General features: G+C 37.2%; 1 protein-coding gene across 2 annotated transcripts in view; it reads right to left on the reverse strand.

Annotated features, from left to right (window-relative positions):
- Window positions 1–4,246: 4,246 nt before the first annotated feature.
- The window catches only part of pcgf5b (polycomb group ring finger 5b), a 32,423-nt gene continuing 15,168 nt past the window's right edge, over window positions 4,247–21,501 (reverse strand). Inside the window, exons 4-10 of one of the 2 annotated variants that reach the window (XR_015939491.1) lie at window positions 19,057–19,112; window positions 18,546–18,605; window positions 14,957–15,102; window positions 14,445–14,543; window positions 13,524–13,613; window positions 6,652–8,654; window positions 4,247–6,618 (exon numbers count right to left, since the gene is read on the reverse strand). Coding sequence is in view for 1 of the 2 variants with exons in the window: in XM_088634751.1 (XP_088490877.1) it covers window positions 8,607–8,654; window positions 13,524–13,613; window positions 14,445–14,543; window positions 14,957–15,102; window positions 18,546–18,605; window positions 19,057–19,112 (499 nt within the window). In the remaining variant the exon portion in view is untranslated. Of the gene's footprint in view, window positions 8,655–13,523; window positions 13,614–14,444; window positions 14,544–14,956; window positions 15,103–18,545; window positions 18,606–19,056; window positions 19,113–21,501 lie in introns of both variants that reach the window. The other variant, XM_088634751.1, reaches the window with a different exon arrangement.

Consider the following 21,501-nt stretch of genomic DNA (forward strand, 5'->3'; position numbering starts at 1 on the left):
AATTTAGAACATAAAGTGCTATTTTCCCCTGTGATTGCAGTTATGCCAAATGCCTTTATATAGAAAAATAAAATGCAAAAGTAGATGATGTAATAATTTGGCCAAGGCAGATAAAGAATAAGTTAGTGATATGCCTTGACTTCGACTTCATACATGAAACATATGAATCATGTGAATATTCCAAACCCCAACAGTAATACCCTTCTGATTGTTAAAATTATTTTCACAAATATTAATGTCAACAAAAGCAAATGGGGACTACTGTGTGGCGATCCAGCAGCTGTGTGTTCTACATACAGTATGACCTTCATGTTTCAGATACAAACACTAACTCAGGACGGACAGCTGGGTATACTAACATAGCTCTCCAGTAAGATCTGTAGCTCTTACAGCACATTCTTGTTGGTCTTCTCCTGCCAAAAGGAGAGGCCAAGAGGCCAAAGTATTTCAAATGCAGAACAATTTTAGCATCTAAGAAACACTATCCTCAGTGTTTAAATCTGTGATATCACCAAGAAAATATGAGGAGCTACAGCAGATACCAGTTCTCCAAGACATGCTGTGTTAGAATTGTGTGGACCTTAACAGGCAGTGGTCAAGGTGGTTGGCCTAAAACAAATGTCTTAAGAGTTTCACTAGGGTGGGGAATACTGAAATAAATCTAGATTCAGTGAGAAGTGAAGTATTTACAGTAAGTGAAGTCAAAACAGATTTACAATTCATTACAACATATCTTAATCTGCAAATCACAGACCGGTATTTTTTTAAATTGCTTTGACTCCTAAAAAAATGACACAATTTGACACCTTGCAATATGAAGACAAAAATATTAGATTAAAAAAAGTAAACAATATCAGCATTATAACTAGAGCAATTGTGTGTAATTTTAAAGAACAATCACAGCATCTAAAAGTACAAGGTGATTTAACAGAAGATAATCATTATTTTAATGGACGAGTGCTACTACAAATATATACCTTTATTATAAAAAGAACGTGAGCATCATGAACTGCATTTTCATATTCTTTCAATTTCCATATACTGTATTTTGTAAAGCATGCGAATACTATTTACTAAGACTGTACTCAAGGATACAGTTGTGAGAAAATGACTGTGAACCTTCTATTTTGGTCCATATTCTTCTTATTATTACATCTTTATGAAACTCCCAATTAAAGAGGAAGGGAACCTGTTTAGACATACAAATCAAAGATATAACATATATTTGGATCATTTTATTTACACAATAATCTGGCAATATATATTTGAATTTTTATGGATTATATTGGTACCCTTAGATTCTGTAAATGGTAACTGTTTATCAGTCTCTAACACCTGTTTTGGGGAATTTTAGGCCAAATGTTTAAAAATCATTTTATAGCCCAGCTTCCACACTGATGAGCATCAACTATTCTTTTTCTGAGGCAGCCTGAAATCTATTTTGATTATGCCATGACAGAGGACAGAGGACAGATCTGCCCATTCTCAGTCCTTGTTTACTTGTTACTCAATTATTTAATGATCTGATTCTCATTCCAATTTATCTGCGCTTCATAATCAAGGGGATCTTTTTTTTAAACATACTGTTCGTGGATTCCATTTTTTTCTACTTTATAGACCAGTGGGTTTGAAAAAAGGCTGAGTTGGTAAATAGAAACTCTTTGTTTCTTATCAAACAAATGTCTCATGCTAAGAAATTGCAATTCCCGTATTAATACAGGGGTTTCACAAACTTTTCTCAGCCCTGTATGAGGGACTTACAGATGCCCTTTGACTTCTGTTTTTACTCCAAGAATCTAAAACTTACTTAAGTGTATGGGTAAATTCAGTTGTATTCAACTGAAACCAGCTACTGTTAAAACTTTCCTGAATGATTATTTCTGTGCATAGAAACAACAGGGTATTCAATGACTGAAGAAATATGTTTTGGACAATGATAAAAATACAACAAACAGCTACAAAGCTGTTTTGTATAATTCTTCAAGCTTTTTGTACAATTTTCAATTAGGACAATTACAGTAAGTCAAATGCAATTACTCTAGTGCAGTTCATTACCAAACCTCAAAATATTAATTGTTAGGGGCTTGGCTCTTCCAGGGCTTTATTAGAATAGTGATGAGTAGGACTATAACACCACTCAAACTTCAATAATCTTACATTTATGCCCTAAACATTATTTTTTTGTTACATTGTTTTTTAACCCATTTAAATGACAAGGAGTATCCGGTGGTCTTATAAGAGTACCTAAAGTAATAATAATAATAATAATAATAATAATAATAATAATAATAATAATAATAATAATAATAATAATAATAATAATTGCTTACACTTATATAGCGCTTCTCTGGACACTCCACTCAAAGTGCTTTACAGGTAATGGGGACTCCCCTCCACCACCACCAATGTGCAGCATCCACCTGGACTTTAAGTACTTTAACAGGACAAAATAATCCTCCATATATTGCAAATCAGTTTCACATTCCAGTGATATTTTGCTCAGTGTGAAATGCAGAAGATTATAAACTGTTAAACGTGTCTGCCGACTTTGATGTTTGCACCAGCAGAAGACACTTGTCAAATGAGAAAAGCAGAATTCTGGGCAAAATATTACAGTACTTCTAAAAGTACATCAAATGTTTTACAGTATGTCACCTCTGTTGATTGATGTTTTCTTTGATGTAAGATTAAGGTTAGGATGGCCTTGTCTATAGAAGAAACATGAGAAATCAGAAATCAGAGTATCAGATGAATTGCGATTCCTTGCCTACTGATCTCACTATCATTTCATGTATCATTCCTTACAAACCAAATTAGCAATTAATATAGATGATTGTGCTTTTTTGCTGATATAATATTGGGTAAGTCCTAAGACTGAAAGTATCAGGGGTGTCATGAACTCTCTAAAAAGTGCAATTAGTATAGCATTTTGGCCTATTTCTAAGGAATCACCAACTTTTTCCAGTCTTTGACATGTGGCCTAATTGTTTGAAGAGGTGCATAGAAAACATAACAGACATTTCACTAGGACTTATTTGGTGGGAAGCATCAAAATGGATTTAAGACATTAGTTGATAATAGAGCTTTCTTTACAAGTCATCCAAAAACAATGCACAAGTCTTTTCTTTTTAACTATTAAGACAAATAATTTAAATTAAATTAATACTTAAGATCACGGAAATTCTCAATACTGTAAACTTTTAACTGTTAATTATTCAAAGTTGTTTCTGTTATAAGGGGTGTAAACCTAGCTCAGAAGCTTTTACTTTAAAATACCTCAACAACCTTTACTGTGACCAGCATTGCTTACATTTTGATGTGTACTCAGTTGCACCCTTTTCTCTTCTGTGCATTGTCCAGCCTTCAACAACAATGGTAGAAATTCTTTTGAAAATAGGCTGCGTTTTTACAGCTTTCCAGTGTTCAGGCACAACACAATTATTTTAGCCATAAAATAATGTTACTTTTCTAATTTCAGCATTTAGCAAATTAGTTTTGTGTGTGTGCACAATACAGGCTTCACAGCATGTCCTGCTCCACATACAGTACATTCCAATGGCCCACATACCGTTAGTGATGTTTTAAACCCAGCCAAAGTGTGAATTATCCTGGACAGAAAACAAGCCAATGAGACAGTGCTGTATGAAAGATATTTGGGAGCCTCTTATATTGTAGTTTTTAATTTTTAACTTACATGGCATTTTGACCTTATATTTTGGTTGACAAAGTCCTGAGGGAAGCTTGATTCCCAAAAATCATCCGTAGTTGGCTAATAGGTTTCAGGCCACTGTTCAAAACATTTCCTTGTCCCTACATGATGCTTCCTTTTCCAAATAGGCCGAGACGAATGCTGTCATCACAGTAGGGATGTAACATAAGCTGGCACAACAAATGGTTACAACAAATCCGGAGCCCTGCTGAAAACAGTGCTAAACTGTGTGACTCAATTAAGAAAGGTCTCACAAGAGGTACAGTAATTGTAAATCTCACACAAAGCAAAGTAATAGCTCTCTGGAAACAGATTTGTTTTCATCTGGACGAAAGGGCTCTTTCAGCTTTATTTCATATTAAAAGGGAAACAGGAACAGAATCCATGACTATATAACAAAACCGAGAGATGCTTAAGCAACATGGTAAAATCAATTTCTCTGAGTGTTGTTAGGCTACCATGGGTCTAAAGTAGCTTCTTGGCTGAAAAACAGACAATAACTGTTTCTCAGCACACAAAACTGGCTTCACAACGGGATATCCCACAGTATTTTATTCAAATTACATTTGAACAGAAAAAATGGTCTTGTGACAATCTAGCTTCAACAGATTCATAATTTAATAAAGATCAGATATTTATAAGTTATTTTCAAATGGCTGTAGCAATTGTATTAGACACTTACACTATGGGACAACAACTAAAGTGTCCAGCCTTGGCTGGCCTTTTGTAGACCCAAATTCAGTAACTGTAATTACAGTATAATTATACTGTATGAAGTGCTTGGTAAAAGATAATTAAGCAAATAAGTAGTAGAACTGAAGATTCTGCATTATTAACATATAGTTAGTAAGATAGTTTCACTTTTCCTGTATGGATTTGCCAATATTTGATTCCTGTTCTCTGTTTAAAGAAGAAAAAAACACAGAAGCACAAATACCAAAATATTTAAGTATAGGAAATTCTACATGCTAAATTGTGCAAAGGTTATATTTTTTTACCATGGTAAAGAGTATGTAATAATTATAAAAACAGAAGAGTAGACAAGATGATATGCTGAAACTCCTTTTTTCATTACACAGTCTTAATATCTATCGAGTCCTTCATACAATTGTTTTAATATACAAATTTACAATGTATCAGTAACCTATCAGTAAAATGAAATGCACTTTAGTTTTTGCATTTTTTAATAATATCAGGAAATCATTTAATCACATAAAGAACAACTCTGTTGCATATATACAATTCTAAACTCTATAGGAATGCATTTCAGGCACATTTACATGGAAAAATAGAATAGATTATTCTAAGCAGCATTTTTTGTTTGGAAAACATACAACATAAATTTCCTTTAAAGATAAAATATCTACAAGTGCTTCTTATTACAAAAATACATAATATTCTTCATCGCAGGGCAACACAGGAACATTTCAAGGGTAATTGAGTCTAAACAAATTCTGAACTAAGTTAAACCACTGCAGAGATTTTAAAGTTACATTTAACCTTTTTTTTTTATAAACACTTCTTAAAGACATTTTAAGGACAAGTATAAAGCACACCAGTGACAGGATTATTTTAAGAACCTGACAAGCAGTTTCTTAAGTTACTTTGGAAAGACACCAGAGTTGAGCATTATATGGAATGAGGATGTCAAAAAAGCTCATTCGGACCAATCTCAATGTGGGGGATTTGTAAAGATGTTCTGAAACTGTATCAGAGATCTAAGGCTGTATAAAGTGTGTAATTGTTTGGTGATTGAAAGATGAGTATATAAACTACCCGAGGACTTTTTCTCTTTGCCGAATGTTTTACAGTGCAAATTAATAAGTGATTTACACCAGTTTCCCCTGTATACATTGTCTGCACGCCTCATTGAGATTGCTGTGCAACACAGTTTCATAGCACACATTTTCGCAATTAGTGATGTACAGGACTATTTAAAAAAAAAACTTGGACAATGTTCTCCAGATCAGCAAAAGAAAACAAAAGAGCTGCAGGGACAATCCTAATGAGTGCCTTTTCAGGTGCTGTTGAAAGAAAGGGTCAACAAGCTTTGATATTGTTCATGACTTTTAACTTTTAAGAACAGCTACAGAAGAATGAAAAAAGGGAAATTCTTCATTTTCCAATACTTCTGTATTCTACATTAATGCAGGTTAAAATACAGTGGATGCATAACTGAAAAAAACAACATTCTTAAAATCTGATTATTTGTGAAATTACTTCAAAGAGAATAGATGTAAAATGTTTTCTAAGAACAGGTAAGGCCATTAAAATATACATAATTCAGGGAACATTTTGAAAGAGAACACTGCACAAGCTTTCTTTTCTCATATGTGCTCATTTGTGAAGGGACACTATCCCATCCACATCACAAGTTCTTCGCATTCATATCCACCCGACCCATCAATATCTCTCAGAGTTCTGCCAAAAAAGCCATTACCAGTTCTTAAAGTTGGCACAAAATCCAGCCTGGGTAATCACATTTCAGTCTGGCCAGGGAACAGAATGTAAGAGTTTTCAAAACACTTGCAACCAGTTTTTCCTCGCCAGACAGTGATTCAAAGTTTAGAAATGTACATCTTGTGCATCTTTCTAATTACTGGGTAACATAACACTTTTGTAACTGTTACAACAGTTTTTATTTCTTGAGAAAATAAGCCCACTTTTTCCATGGCCTCTGTGTACCACTCTGAAGCTGAAAATCAGCAACACTCTCCAACAGCTTGAAGCTTCATGTATGTCAGCCAATGTACATCCGATAGTCAGTCTATCAAGTAATAATCCCTTCATCTCAGTGGCTGTCAGTCTCAGATGGACCTTTGTATCTTCTGGTAATGTGTGGATAAGGACAGCAGCACAAAATCCACAACTACAACACCAATTGTGCAGTAACTGGAAAAAAACAATTACTCAATGTGTTTCCGTTTATAAAAAAAACGCACTTCTTACACAGAACATCACTAAACTTCTGTTTGTACAGAAGTATGTGTTTAAACATTGTGGTATTCGAGACCAGGCGCTAGATGGACTGGTGTGTAAAGCACCAGCAAGTCCGTACAGTCCTCCAGCAAAAATAAGTTGCAAATGAAGCCAATTTCACCAATCCACACTGCCTGGATGTTGACAACCAGAAATCAGACCCAAGTCCCCACCACCTGCAGAGGTCTGTCATGTATACAGCGAATAGAATAGCTTAGTTGAAATAAACACTGGTATTTTCAGATATGTTTGGCATGGCAAGTCCCCTTGTCAATTTCATATTAAGAGCTTAAGAATCAACTGTTAACTGGAGCCTGACGGATTCATTGTATTCTCAGAACATCCAACTCTTGTGACTGCCTGCATGTTTTATGTTTTTTTATCTTTAAAAACTGAAAATCCTACTTTGTAAACTTGTTTTATTGATGAACTATAGAAGACTGAGGATTGTTAAGAGATCAAATGTTCAAATTCCCAAAATAAACAGTTCAACGCCCTCTGATCTCATCGACAGTCATGTCACTTGGAAAGAGGAGGATTGTCAATAGCTTGTTTTGTACTGTGACTGGGAGGACAGGAGACTTTCAAAATGAGCAAACTAATATCCTTCAGATAATGATTTTCAAGAGAGGTTGAGTAGAAATTATGTTTTCTCCAAAATTTGATGAAGGGAAACATTTTAGAATAAGCGGCGAAACCAAGACATTTAACAGAAACAGAAGATGTGCACTTTAGCTGTGCTGGTTGCAGAAGGTCACTCAGCTCTCTGTGCACGAGCAGTAGGCCCAAGTTCCCTCTCCTATATCGCTGTGAGGCCTAATTTCCACAGCCCTGAAATCCTATCTTCATTGTATTAATTTATGAGCACAGTCTGCACTGTACCCATTACTTTCACAAGGATATTTAAAATATCTTTATCATTTTTTCAATTTAAATATGTGAAGTCCAATTTGCCATTATGGAATGTTTACCTGAAACACTCCATGAAATACTGATTATGACAAACACTTACTGTAACGTATTTAAGGAAAAATAAATTCCATTATATGGAAAATTCTTAAACAAATTCTTACTACCAGGTTACTTGCAATCACTTTTACATATTATTTCACTCTCATTGTGTGGTGCTTTTCATACTTTTGATATCCAAAACCATTAGCTTGTGAATAATAATCTATGCATTGACACAACCCTATACACACAGAATATAACTGTAATTTTTAAACAAGTAATATTTCAATTATTAGGAAGGTTTAGATGACAAAGTACAAGTGTATGTCAAAAGTGGTGTTTTAGAAACTGCATTTACAGTATTTTATCAATTCTAATTTCAAAAATCTCATACATTTATGACCCAACTTACAAAACTGTTTTCATACCTTAATGTGACATAACCTTTGAACTAGGAAAGTTAAAACATGAGTAGACAAATGAGCCTCTACACTGAGCCTGTCATAATCGTTTGATTAGAAAGCATCTGAACCTTTGTAAAATTATTTGAACCCTTTTTAGCATGATCTGACTTAATGTTCATGTTATTAGGTGAAAAAGACCTAAATTATTACTTTCACGAGACTGAGTGCAAGATTGATCCAGTGAACACAGTATGGCATGTAGTAAGTCACTAGGAAGTGAAGTGAGTACATTTCTAAACTCATGATATGAGCTCCTTGATTTGTAGCAGTAATAAATACAGACAAACATTTATCCCTCAATGTTCAAGAATGTTACAGAGTATTGACTACAAAGTCACATTAGAGGAAAATAAGAAAATAAGGCAAAAACAAGGGAATTTGACTGCATGCAGAAAAAAGGAATAGAAGATTCTGTGTCCCCGGTCCAGGCACATCCATTCATTGTGCAATCTGTCGATGGGTTGAAGTTAGTGCAGACGTCACCTCGCAGGTCTCACTCTTGTCTAACCAAAGTCGATCCGCGGTCGATATTCTAGTACCATAGGGTAAGACTGAGGAGAAAACAAAAACCCCACCCGTATCAGTTCAGTAATCATTGCTGTACTCTTTACATACGATTTTTCATTTCACAATGAATTTGAGAGGGATACTCTTTCCGTTGTTCACTGTCATTAAAGAGGAAACATCTGGAATAGTGAAAACTGCAAAGCACTGACAGACACCAAGATAAATTCCTCCTTACGTCCTTAGGTAGAATGAATGCAGCATAATTCAGGCATCTGAACTCTTCTATGAAAGTGAATTCTTTCCAAACTTTTTGTTCTCTAAGTGCTTAAATGCAAATAAGTTAAACCTTAACCTTAGGTTTAGCTCACGCAATGTAAATCATGGATGTCTAACAGAAATTAAAAATGTGCAAAATATCAGGCATAAAACTCTGACATAATTTAGTCCCAAAATCCACAAAATATATCTGTGTCCTTATTTTTTCATGTGTTGAGAAATTTTTCTTGTTTTGTCATTCCATTTGGAAGTATTCAAAATATGCATTTGTGTCTGTCTCTTGATTTTTCAGTCTAGGTTTTGAAATAACACAACTGATTATTTTGAGCCAACAAGCTTTATTTCCACAGCATATAACTCAAAATGAAGTTCCAGGCTGTAGCACAGCGCCAAATTGGAATGGGATGTAAAAGTGAAGAACAACATTCAAACAAAAGTAATTTAAACTGTCCTATCTTGTGGTTATTGCTTTAAGTCCAGTACAGGCCTAAATGCATTCAAATTTATCATCTAGAGTTAGTCTAGAGGACAGCTGTAGTCTTATAAATAAAACATTGGGCTGTTTTAATGTATGACTGAACCCCAGATTGATAACTGTAACGGACACGGACTGGAATCCGTGTCAGATCTTGTAGAAGACCCTATGCGATGCGGTAAGAGCTGGAGAAAACAGGAGGCGTGGTAAAAAGGAACACACAGGGGTTTAATAGTGCACAAAATAATAGTGACAGTCCGTGAGACAGTGTACGGGGAAGACAAAACGGCATCCAAATCCAAACGGGTCCAAGGGCAGGTCAAAGCACAGTCCGAAAGTCCATAAACTGGAAATCCATCCTGGGACGCGACAAAGTTAAAATCCCCGGGAGGGGGGAGCACACGGACAAACGAAACATGGAGGTCCAAGGGTGACGGGGCGAGATCCTCCAGACCCCGGGCTCAGGAAGCGGGAGGTGTCGGGGATGAGGCCTATGCCCTCAGGAGACGGACGTAGGGTTTCCTGGTGCTAGGCGGGCCTCGCGACATCTTACCCTAATGATGAGCCCCGAGGACTGGAGGAGCTGGTCTTTAAATAATAACGCTAAAAGGGTACACCTGGAGAGCTTAATGACACGAACAATAATGAGAACAGTGGAGCGCCCTCTAGGGAGGGATGTCGGGCGTGACAATAACTCTTTATCAGACATACCTCAGAGTTGTTGAATGACCCACAGCTGCTCCCTTGCTCTGGTATTAAATGTTTTATTTTGTAAACATATTTTAATTCATTTTAATTTTTCAAAACGAGTCAACTCATATGCTCTTGAGGGGTCTTCTGGACTAGCCTCATTTTACACTATGTGACCCCTTATTCTAGGTCATTACCCAGTTGTTCCCAGAAGTCCACCAGAAGTATTACTACATACTGTAGCAGCACCTCTGTGGCTTCTTGAGTCCCACTCTGCTTGCAGTGACAGCACTGAGATATCCAGCATTCACTCCTGCGACGTGCTCACTCTGCTGTAGGCACAGGGAGGCTCATAGTGTGAAAGAACAGAAGAGGAAAGTAACAGCGTGCACCCCCCCCTCCCCCAACTCGCTGGCTGCAATGAGGGTCCTAAAGGGTTCTAGACAGCAACACCACCCTGTAACCTGAGCCGCTGAGCATCATCAAGGTATGGGGCTGCACTTCAGCGGTGCATGAAGGAGGTTCCCTCCTACATGTGAAACACCCTTTTGGAATGAAAAGAGCCTTACGAATACGAGCAGTTTTTACTATTATTAGTGATAAAGCTAAGCTCTGCACTGTAGAGATAAAACATCCCTTTCTGAAAAACAGATGGACTTGTGCACCACATATACGGTAGATTGCTAAAACAGATTGCTGTCAAAATACACATTTGCATTTCCAGGTCAAGCAGGTGAGTTTAAAATGGGTTTCCACAGTGAAATCGACTGAAAGCAGTCACCTATTTTTAGTCTGCAGCTCTTAGGACATTATGGTTCTTACCAGGGAGGATCCGTTTGATATGACCTAATTTCCATTATTTTTTAAGAAGTGGGAGATTCATTTTTCACTGTTGGATGGTTATACCAAATGGCTCCCCTCACAATTTATGGCTGTTTCTACAGCTTGCGCACAGAAAGTTCTCTGTAGAGCATGTTTTAGATGTATTTGAGGGCCCTGCCCTCTACTAAATCAGAATGGTAACCTCCATGCCACCGCACAGTGACACCACACATTCAACCTGCCAAAGATAAAAACAGAAGTGGGCTCAGACTGGGACAGCTGTTCTGCCCTACCAAAGCTTTCTTCACTTGTTCCAGAGACTACTGAGCATTTCATTACAGTGTTGACACCTGCTCTCTGACCCCACTGCCAAACGTTGGACTTTTCATTTTAACACGCTATTAATTTTGCTGGACTTAGCAGAGTGGTACTCAGGAAGGGAAGGCCTTCCTAGCTGAAGTTGAAGTGTCTGCTTCCCTGCATGTGTGAAGTTCATTTCCAGAAATAGTACAACACTTATCTGTTTCTACCAAAGGGAGTAATGAGGGATAAGGTTTCTTGTATAGACTGCCTTTTCAGCTTCCATTTTTGCTAAGTTTGTGGACACACCCAGGGAACTTGTCTTGTTACACTTGTTTAATCAAAAGAAATGTATACAGGGAATCTCTAGTACCACGCTACTCAATGCATAAAAATGGGCAAAATGTCTGAACAACATTTATTCAATGATTATAGCGGCACTTGAATGATTTGAGCAACCCAAAGAATATTTTAAAAACGAGGATGACTACATTCAAATACTGTTTTAAATTACTGCTCTGCAAAAGTTTTTTTGGGTTTTTTTAAATGACAAATTACATCCTTCCTGTCGCAGCTCAGACAGCCTTATCATTTCCCCCTTTTCATAACTCACAATTTTTTTAAATGCACAGACCAATTCCCCTCCTATTACTCTCCCTCCACTGAACACTATTCTTCCGCTTCATTCCACCTGCACTTCATGCTTCTAGATGTTTTCACAGTCAGTGGCTAATCACTGCAGTCAGTTAATTTCCCCCAGTTTCTTTTCAGTAGCAGTTGCTCATATCTTTACAAAATCATTCTGCTTTTCCAGAGTGTGACGATACATTACCAAACAGAAACTGGCTAGAAATTTGAACATCTTTCAGCTTTGAATCATAAAAATGTATATAGAATTGGAAAATTGAAGCCTTGAAAAATATGTTGTGTTTTCAGTGTTTTATTAACAAGGCACAGCTGTTTACTCAAAGATATTCAACCTCTTTCAATCGCAGTGTTCTATTTGCTGAATTCCAAATAATGTCCATAATGTTTTTGATTAATATTGGACACAGAGAACATCCAATTAATTGTGTGACTTAAAATTAATTTTGTGATCTTGAACTAATCGAGATTTGTCACAGCAAAGGAGGTGAATTTATCTTTGCAGTTTTTGCTCACATTTAACTTTTTTCATCCATAAACATGCTCACTTTGAGTGTTCAAGTTTTTATTAAAATATTCACTTTAAGAATGTATACATGATTTGTAATTCAACAATCAAATATCATTGTGAGGGGTGTGAATACTTCTAAAAACAACTGTCATTTAAATGTTTTTTGTAGGTATTTAAAGAATCAGTTTTCAAAGAGAGAAAAGAGAAATGTACATTAACAGTAGCAAAGAAGGGATGTGAGGTGTTGATTCAGGTCAGAACTCTACCAGGGGATTTGTATGCAAAATAAAAATTTAAGAAAATTCCCTTAGATTAAAACAGTTTAATTACTACAATAATGTATATCTACTGTTAAAATGATTAAAAACCAGAGATTATACCAATGATTTCAAAGTAATTATTATTTTCTTCAGTATAGTACTGATACTACTTTTGGTATATTACAAGACCCTAAAGTAGAAACTAATCTGATTATTTATGAGTTTGGAAAACTTACTTTGTCTTTCTATATATTTTTAGAAAAGTTACCTTGGAAAAGATAAACATCCATTTTTCATTAGCAGACAGTTTCACAGCTGATTAAACTACCGTGCTGAATGATAGAGGTACAGTATATTGGCCAGGGGAGGATACCAGCCTGACCAGACTGGGAATAGGACTTTAGACCTGCCAAAAAAAAACCCTGAAGCACACATGAGAAAAGGGACGTTTTCCTTGTATTAATACAACAAGCAGCAGGAAAAACACCACTGCATAGGTAACTACAGGCAACTCAAAGAATTATATACTTTCAGCTTTTAAGAGGAAGCACTATTTAATATAACTACTGAAATTTAAAGAGTGATCCAAATGCCTTACATCTCTTTGGAGATGTACAATGTGACTTGTGAGAAACCAGAGATTTTATTGCAGTATTACTATATTGTTTTCTTAGCTTAACCTAAAAGCTTTGCGGTAGAAGCAATCATGCCCTATGGTTCAGGTTACAGGGAACTGAATGATAATGAGCAATAGCATGTTCTTAGGCTAACACATTAAGCAGCTTAATGTCTACTCAAGACATACCACTAATAAGGGAATCCTACAGAACCACTTGACAGCGGAACTGCAATTTGAGGACTGAGAAACTAAGAGAAACTAAGAGGAACACAGAGGAACACAGAGGAAGACACAGAGATATGAATCAGAACTTACATTCTCTCCCCTAAGTCTCCATCTTGTCATATAAATGAATTCCATCGTATGGTCTTTTCCCATGATCTCACCATTGCATAGAACATCCAGCTGTGGCCAAAACAAACATCACTTTATTGCACACGACAAGGCTGTCAAAAGTGCATGACAACAGCTTCTCCCTGCATTGGTTGGCTTGACGATGATAAAATTAATCCAATCATGCATGCATCTTGCAGAGTGGCAGCCCATGAAAGCTTCTTACATATTTTATAGCAGAGCCAGGCAAGGCAACTTCATGTACAAGGAACAACCACTTGCACAGTATACAGTACGTCCTGTTTTGAACACTTCACTCATAATGTGCTTTAGGATCTAGAGCATTGGCTGAATAGTCAAACAAACATAATGGACCACAGCAGATACTGAAAAGAGACCAGGCAAGCACATGACAGGAAGAAAATAGGCTGAGGAGAATATGCCTTGTTAAATAGCAGACAAAAGCATTTTGCTTTTCCTGAAGTGAGAGCCCTTCCTCAGATACTGTCAATGAAATGTACAGCAAATACAGGAGATCTTGAATTAGCAATGGGGCATAATAACAAGTGTTGAAACTAGAAGACAATAACACAAGTAATACAAAGAAATAAGAAAGAACTGCTGCTTTTATGGTGTTTTTGTACAGCATTTCAGCAAATGCTAAGATGAAGAAAATTTAAACCCACCCCATGTAGGAGAAATTTCTAAGAAAATTGGTTGAATTTGTAATATTTTTGCATAAAGAGTTGCAATATTTAAAACGTATTGCATATCCAAGCACAATATTAATACAGTCCCATTCTTTTTTCGTTTATCAGTCCAAAGCAGATGGGAAAGAAGTATGTAGAATAAAAGCAAAATAAGCACATGTGAAACAGTGTCTTTTGCTAAGACAGGGCTTACCTCATAAGAGCTAGGAAGCTTTAACTTCAAACTCAGAAACTTCTTTATAGTTCCAACTGTCACTCGCGTTGAGCAGCGAATAAATTTCTTCATTAAGCCCTGTAGCACAAATTCAAACAAGATTATTTTGATTAACAAAACTTATCCCCAAGAAGAGGAGGATGAGAATGGTTATTCCTTTACTTCATGTGAAAAAGTTTCTTCTCCAGCTCTTTCTGCTCAACCCTCCCCTGCCTGGGTGTCACTCTTCAAACCAGGAGACATTTCTTCAGGGGCCTCAATATGGAACCATACAGCTCGTAGGCTGTGTGATGCAATACACCTAGTGACCTGAATAATCCATCTTACATTACATCAGGTTACTGTTAAAAACAAGTTTCATAGTTCTGGTTAACTAGTTAGCTAGTTCTGCACATGAAAAGGACTCAGAGTGTAGGCATCACTCATTAAGTGTCTATGTTCTTACTTACGGTGTATACAGGCAAAGCAGAAGGCTCAGCTCTCCTACTGACCTTCACTACATTTTCTCCAGACTGCCCATTATTTCGCAAGCAGTCGAGGCAGATTGCTATCTGGGGGTCACTTCTGTGATAATCCTGGTCCCCATTCTCCTCCTCTTCATCTTCAATCCTGGCCCTCTTAGATTTGGGGCTTTCACCTGCGAGAAACAAGCCCGTACTGAACCACACTGAATTATCAGCCTCCACTCAAAGTACAGTAGTTCTCAGCATCCTAGTACAAGGTCACAGGAAAAGATTTGACAAAATCAAAGATTTCATTTTCAGCATCTTGCATTTCCCGGGAACCGACTCATTTAACACTTTTTACTACAGAACAGAAATGAGGTTAAATTTTAGGTTAATTTATCTAAAGAGCTCAGGTCCAGAGAAAAACCAACTGATGTGTGGGTCCCCAGGAAAAGAAATGGGAACCCCTGTCTTAAAGGTTGGGCACTTCAAGCAATACAAGACAACACTCTGTTATCCCACACCTGCTTGCTAGGGTAGATAGGACAGCTCTTTTAGTGGTGAAGGGCACACAGTGGAGGCGCAGAACTGTTTCCGCGTCTTCAGCAAAACAATGATTTTATTATTGAGCGGAGTGGTGGTAATGTGGCTAAGGATCTGCGTTTGTGGCTGGAAGGTTGCCGGTTCAAATCCTGCAGCTGCCAGAGGAATCCTACTCTGTTGGGCCCCTGAGCAAGGCCCTTAACCCCAACTGCTCCAGGGGCACTGTATAAATGGCTGACCCTTCGCTCTGACCCCAAGCTTCTCTCTCCTGCCTGTGTGTCTCATGGAGAGCAAGCTGGGGTATGCATCCAATTCCTTAATGCAAGAAATTGTATATGGCTAATAAAGTGATCTTACTGTAATACAATATTACAAGAATCTATACGTGCACTTATCACTCCAGGATTTCTCTCAGCCCCTTACAATCTATTTTAAAATAACTTGTAAAACTTCACAAAACACCTAAATAAGAACCAGTAGCATGAAGGTGACTATCATTCAGATAATTTAAAACCACCAAATAACAGGATTTTACAAAATAATAAATCTTAATAATGCAAAACAAAATATAATGTATTGATACCAGCTATGTTTATTAGGTACTTTTATCATTATCACAAATTTAAATGTTTTGAGAGCATTTTGCTTCACTTGATGTAAGACAAATATTGCCTATAAAGCTAAAAAAAATTAGACTGGTTTTCAAATGTTTTCTATAACAGACGCACGCCATGCTGCTTTTATCATCCCCGTTTCTTTCTTCGTGCAGCTCTTGTGTTCTCTGAAGGTACTGCACATATTTAATCTCCTTCTGCATTCTCTGTAATTTCTATTATAATGACTCACCACCTCCTACTGCCTCGCCTACAGATCTTTCAAGTCACAATAAAGAACTATGAATCTGAAAAACCTCTGTTAAGCCAGTCTTATCATACACAACAATCCCATGGTTTTCAACCTTAGCCTGAAACTAGAAATTTACATCCCCCATATTACCTATGTTATCACTGATGGATAATACTGGAACACTTAGAAATGCCCCAAGGTTTCAGGCTCTGTAAACCAGTCAGTGGGGGTGTGCCTGCATTATGGCTGTATGTTCATCATTCGGCTAAGCCATTAGCAAATAAGAAAATGTTTGTTTCCAGTTTTGGTGCATTGAAGAAATAAAGGTTATACATACTGTATATGTTTTATAGGACTATTGTTCTCATCATTTAAAAGGTGTTACAACTGCTATTAGCACAGACTAAGGACTTCTGTCTTCCCTTGAGCGCAGTGCTTAAGATGATGCTAAAGAATTAACAGAAATGAACCTGTGTACCGTCACATTCATTACTCTGGTCCTATGTATATAATAAGTCTCTTCACTAATCCTGCCACAAGAGGACTGAAATCAGACTGGTCTCTAACTATTAACCACAACTGTTGTTAGTTGAAAGTTTATTTTTGGGTGAATTCCCAACTAGTGCAAGTGATAAGCCCCAGAGATAAGGAGCTTTGTAGGCAAGGCAAAGTACAAATGAGAACTGCCACTGCTTGGAAACTTTGCAGTTTACAGTTAATTCCATGAGTCAAAAAATAAAAAAACCAAAAACAATGCATCAATTTAGCAGCGCATGCTGGAATAGTGATAATCTCCCTGCAATATCTGAGTGGTCTGGGGGGATCTCATCATAGATAACCTGTGAACAAACAATGTCTAACCTGGAGTTGTTTTCTGATTTACAAATTTCAAGGTTCACGTGCATGTAGGGTTAACATCTAAACATTTTAAAATGTAAACATGTGCCTGTCACCCAGGGAGGGGCTTATCAGCAGGGCAGAGTGGTGGCTCTGTGCCTAAGGATCTGCGCCTGTGGCTGGAAGGTTGCTGGTTCAAATCCCATGGTTGGCAGAGGAATCCTACTCTGTTGGGCCCCTAAGCAAGGCCCTTAACCCCAGCTGCTCCAGGGGTGCTGACCTGGTGCTCTGACCCCAAGCTTCTCTTTCCCCGTCTGTGTGTCTCATAGAGAGCAAGCTGGGGTATGGGAAAAGACAAATTCCTAATGCAAGAAATTGTACATTATATGGCTAATAAAGTGATCTTATCTAGGTCATTGGGTCACATTCTATGACACATTATTATCCTTTCAAGAAGAGCAAGTGTCTACAGGATACAAAATGACATGTACATGTAGTTTGAAACTGCCCTCCAGAATTCATTTTTTTGGAAAACAATCAAAATATACTAAATTATTTGGGGATGCTGACCAGTAAGAAAAAGGTATTAAATATTAAATTGATAGCTGTTCCTGTGCTCCCTTTAACGTCACCTCAATAACACCTTGGATGTCAAAATGTCTGGTTTCTCTACAGATTTCCTGTGTCCTGTGACTCCTTGGGGAGCACATGACACAAGGCAGGAAAGAATGAATGGCAATTTCTACTGCTATTACTACTGACTTTAATGAGCATTTGTTAGTGCAAGGCTGTGAGCCCTCACTGGCTTCCCATTGTAAACCTTCAGTATAGGTTTCTTTCAGCCCTCTCCTACTGCACCGTTATCTGAACACATGGGATATAGGAACACATCTGTGGGTGAATTGTCTTTTGGTCACAAAGGTGAATTGGACATCTCCAGAGGTGCAATAGAAGTTACTGTATGTAAATGAGACAATCAGTGTTAGAGAAAGTTCCTTTTGAAAATTAATTCTTTAAAGTTACAAGATAGTCATGTAAGGGACTACATTTCAAAATTAACAAGAGGTTTGGAGAATATAATTTTAAAATGTCATCACAGAGATACAGTACATGTAGTGAGTTTATAGTTACTATGTAAAGTAATAAACTGCCTCTTAAAAGCAATTTTCCTCCATCTTATAAATTTATAAAAGTAACCTCTAACCGAGGTACCTGGTAATTGTAATTGATTACTTTCTAACAGTAATTTTCCCAACACCATTGACAGCTGTGATTCACTCTCAGGTCTTTTGCATTTCTGTGCACTGCTGTGGCAGAACACTTGCTTGGACTCTGGTCAGAACAGCTCTGCTTCAATTCAGCATGTTTTTAAAAGAAACATAGGTACCAGCGGCCAGGTGACATTTACCTTCACCATTTTCTTTTGAATTGTTCTTCCTCCAGAATTCAATCTCCTGTTGTTGTTCCTCTAGTCAATAAACGAAGAAGATGATAAAAGGATAATATTAATAAAAATGAATAACATTCTTCACATGAAAGACAGGTGAACACCATTTAACGAAATATGAAAACAGAACATAAAAAAATTAAAATCCATTTGGCATTTGATTAAAATAGAAGAGATGATTTAGAGCAGCATTTTCACATACCTAAAGCATCGTCTTCTTCTCCTGACACTGAGCCTTTAATGCAGGTAACTTCTCACTCTCCTTAAGAAAAAAATAACCTTCTTTCTACACTGAGGAGGGTGCAAAATAAACCAAGTACATAAGGCTTCTTAGTTATCAAATAAACCTCAAATATTAGAGGATTAACAATATTTTTTATTAAACTAGAATACATTGCTTGGAAAGTTGGAAACATGCTGTATATTTCTGTTCATAACTAGCAAACCAGAGCTTAAAAATGCACAGACTTACTTTCCCGGAGTCCAGGCACAAGTTTAAATATTATTTCTTCCAAAGTGTTGTCCAGCCTTTCCGAGAACAAGAAAAAGGTAGCAGTTAGAACTGACAGAAAGAGGCGAAAGCAATTACAGTAAAATGAAATACCAAGGAAATGCAGTCATTCTGAAACCGACAGGTTCTTCACTTCCAGTACAGAAAGAGACAAAATACGTGGCTTTTCAAAATAAACCATTTCTAAAAATAACATTGGAGACAATCATCGTGTCTTTACTCATCATTTCAGCATGCAGAAAACATAAAGGAAAAATAAAACCTGGACATAATCACATTTTACCCTTTGACACACAGAGTACTAATACAGGAAGTTTAATTCAAGAAACCTGTTAAGAACTATATTTTTATAAAACAACACACCTTACCATACAATAAAAAGATAGGTGTTTGCAAACTGAATTTGGAAAAAATATTAAAAAACCTTTAATTTCAGTATTACATGGCAACAGAGGTGTCAGACACATGGCAGTCAGCAGAACCTCACAGATAATGGCAGACAGAGTGCTTTATGATTCACTCCCTGTGCAGCATGATTTCACCTTTGTACTGTACATTAAGAACATTCACATGTGAATCTTGTTCTGTTAGAACCTAAAATAGCTAGCAACACCTCTTGCTTGATTGATAAAATAGTCCCTAGAATAACTAACAAAAAGAACCTTAGGCAAATTATAGGCCAAAGGCATTTTGTACAACATTTATACATAACTCCCTCCTCCCCTTCCCAGAAACCACAGAAACGTCAGCCTTGTGAACCGACAGCATGAAGGAACACTGGGTACTCAGTGAGGGTACTCAGTACTTATTCTCAGACAGAAGAGATGATGAGGGAACTTGACACAAGTATTCAAAATGTATTGACAAGGTTAATCAAATACAAAATATTCAGTGAAACAGGGACATTAGAAGGTCACAAAGCAATTAAGAGGACTAAACCTAGGAAGCATTTCTTTACATAAAATCTGGAATGAGCTGCCCAAAACTTTCCTGAAGCTGATTCCTCAAACTCTTTCAACAATTCCTGCATGGTTTTCTCAGACCTCTTACATATAAGCCAAACAAGCCAATTTGCCTATTTTGCTGACAACCTCTTATGTTTTTTATGTTAAATCAGGGACTATTAACCCACCTTTCCTCTTTACCTATTTTCATGAATAAAAAGAAACTCATACAAATGCCACAGCAGAGTGTGGTAGCTCCCATATCTTTTTCCGTGAATCATTTTTGCTGACTCGCTGTTTCTCCAGTTTTACTAAAGCTGCTGCACCTGTGCAACTGCATGTCACTCTGCGAGACTGGCCAGCCTCCACAGGCCTTGGCCAAGAGCTCTACTGAAGAATTCAGTCCAGCTGCTGCCCGAAACATTGCCACAATACAGTTCATGTTCCCTGTATCAAATCCATTACAAATCAGGAGAAAAAAATGCTACACTGAAATCTGCTTTGCTGCAGACTGTTCCAGAACACTGTGACAACCCAATGGCGAGAAGGCCAGCATGTTGACTAGGTATATCTCTGAGCTGAAAACCTCAAATGCCCTTGTAATACTAATTCTGTAATCCATCAAAACATGCTGTACTGGAGAAATGGAATAAAAATGCTCACATTATTACACATACTCTACACAACTTTTTTGCATACTGACCAAAGACCAATTACAGCTGAGCTCAATTACATTATGAAAGAAAATGCGCATGAGTCACAGCTCTACAAGCCATGCCCTGTCATGTGAGACAACACCAGGTCTGCCTGCTGTCTCCAGAGAGGCAAAATTCTCTCCACGCACAAGAGGCTTTAATCTTAATCTTTATGTTTAAGTTTGACTGAAAACCTCAGCAAGTCTTGGGCAAGGAAGGGAGGCTGTAAAACAGTCAAATAAAAGCTAGTCCTGTTGCCAACTTCAGCTTCAGCTGGCAACAGGGTGACTGCAGGGTGATTTCCTTCTGAAGGTTCCTGGAACTCACTTCCACATCAGCTCTGGCACCCAATGTTTGTAATTTGCCTAAACATCTCTAGTCCATATTACAGTACAGTCCCTAAACACCATAAAAAGTACCGATAATATGTCAGCAAAAGCACCTTCCTTATAACATACCTGCAGTACCTGCAGCAGAAAAACATTCCAGATGACATTTGAAAAACTCTTCTCATATTTGTGTTTATATTGAAACATGTACTTTTTTACTGTTGCTATAAGAATGTCTACTGCTGAGGTCTAAGTACATTTGTTATTTACTTTTCAGACTTTTGTCTACTTAGGAATTTGTCACAGACATTTAGAAAACAAATCCCTCCTTTTTTCTGAAATGATGTGTCCCAACATTGCCCTCCCTTTACTGAAAGCATAAGTGTACTGAATGAAAATGAAGTGTAATAAATTACTAAAATCTGAAAGAGCAAGTTA

The sequence above is a fragment of the Lepisosteus platostomus genome, chromosome 6, assembly GCF_059453375.1.
Source record: "Lepisosteus platostomus isolate fLepPlt1 chromosome 6, fLepPlt1.hap1, whole genome shotgun sequence".
NCBI classification, from domain to species: Eukaryota; Metazoa; Chordata; class Actinopteri; order Semionotiformes; family Lepisosteidae; genus Lepisosteus; species Lepisosteus platostomus.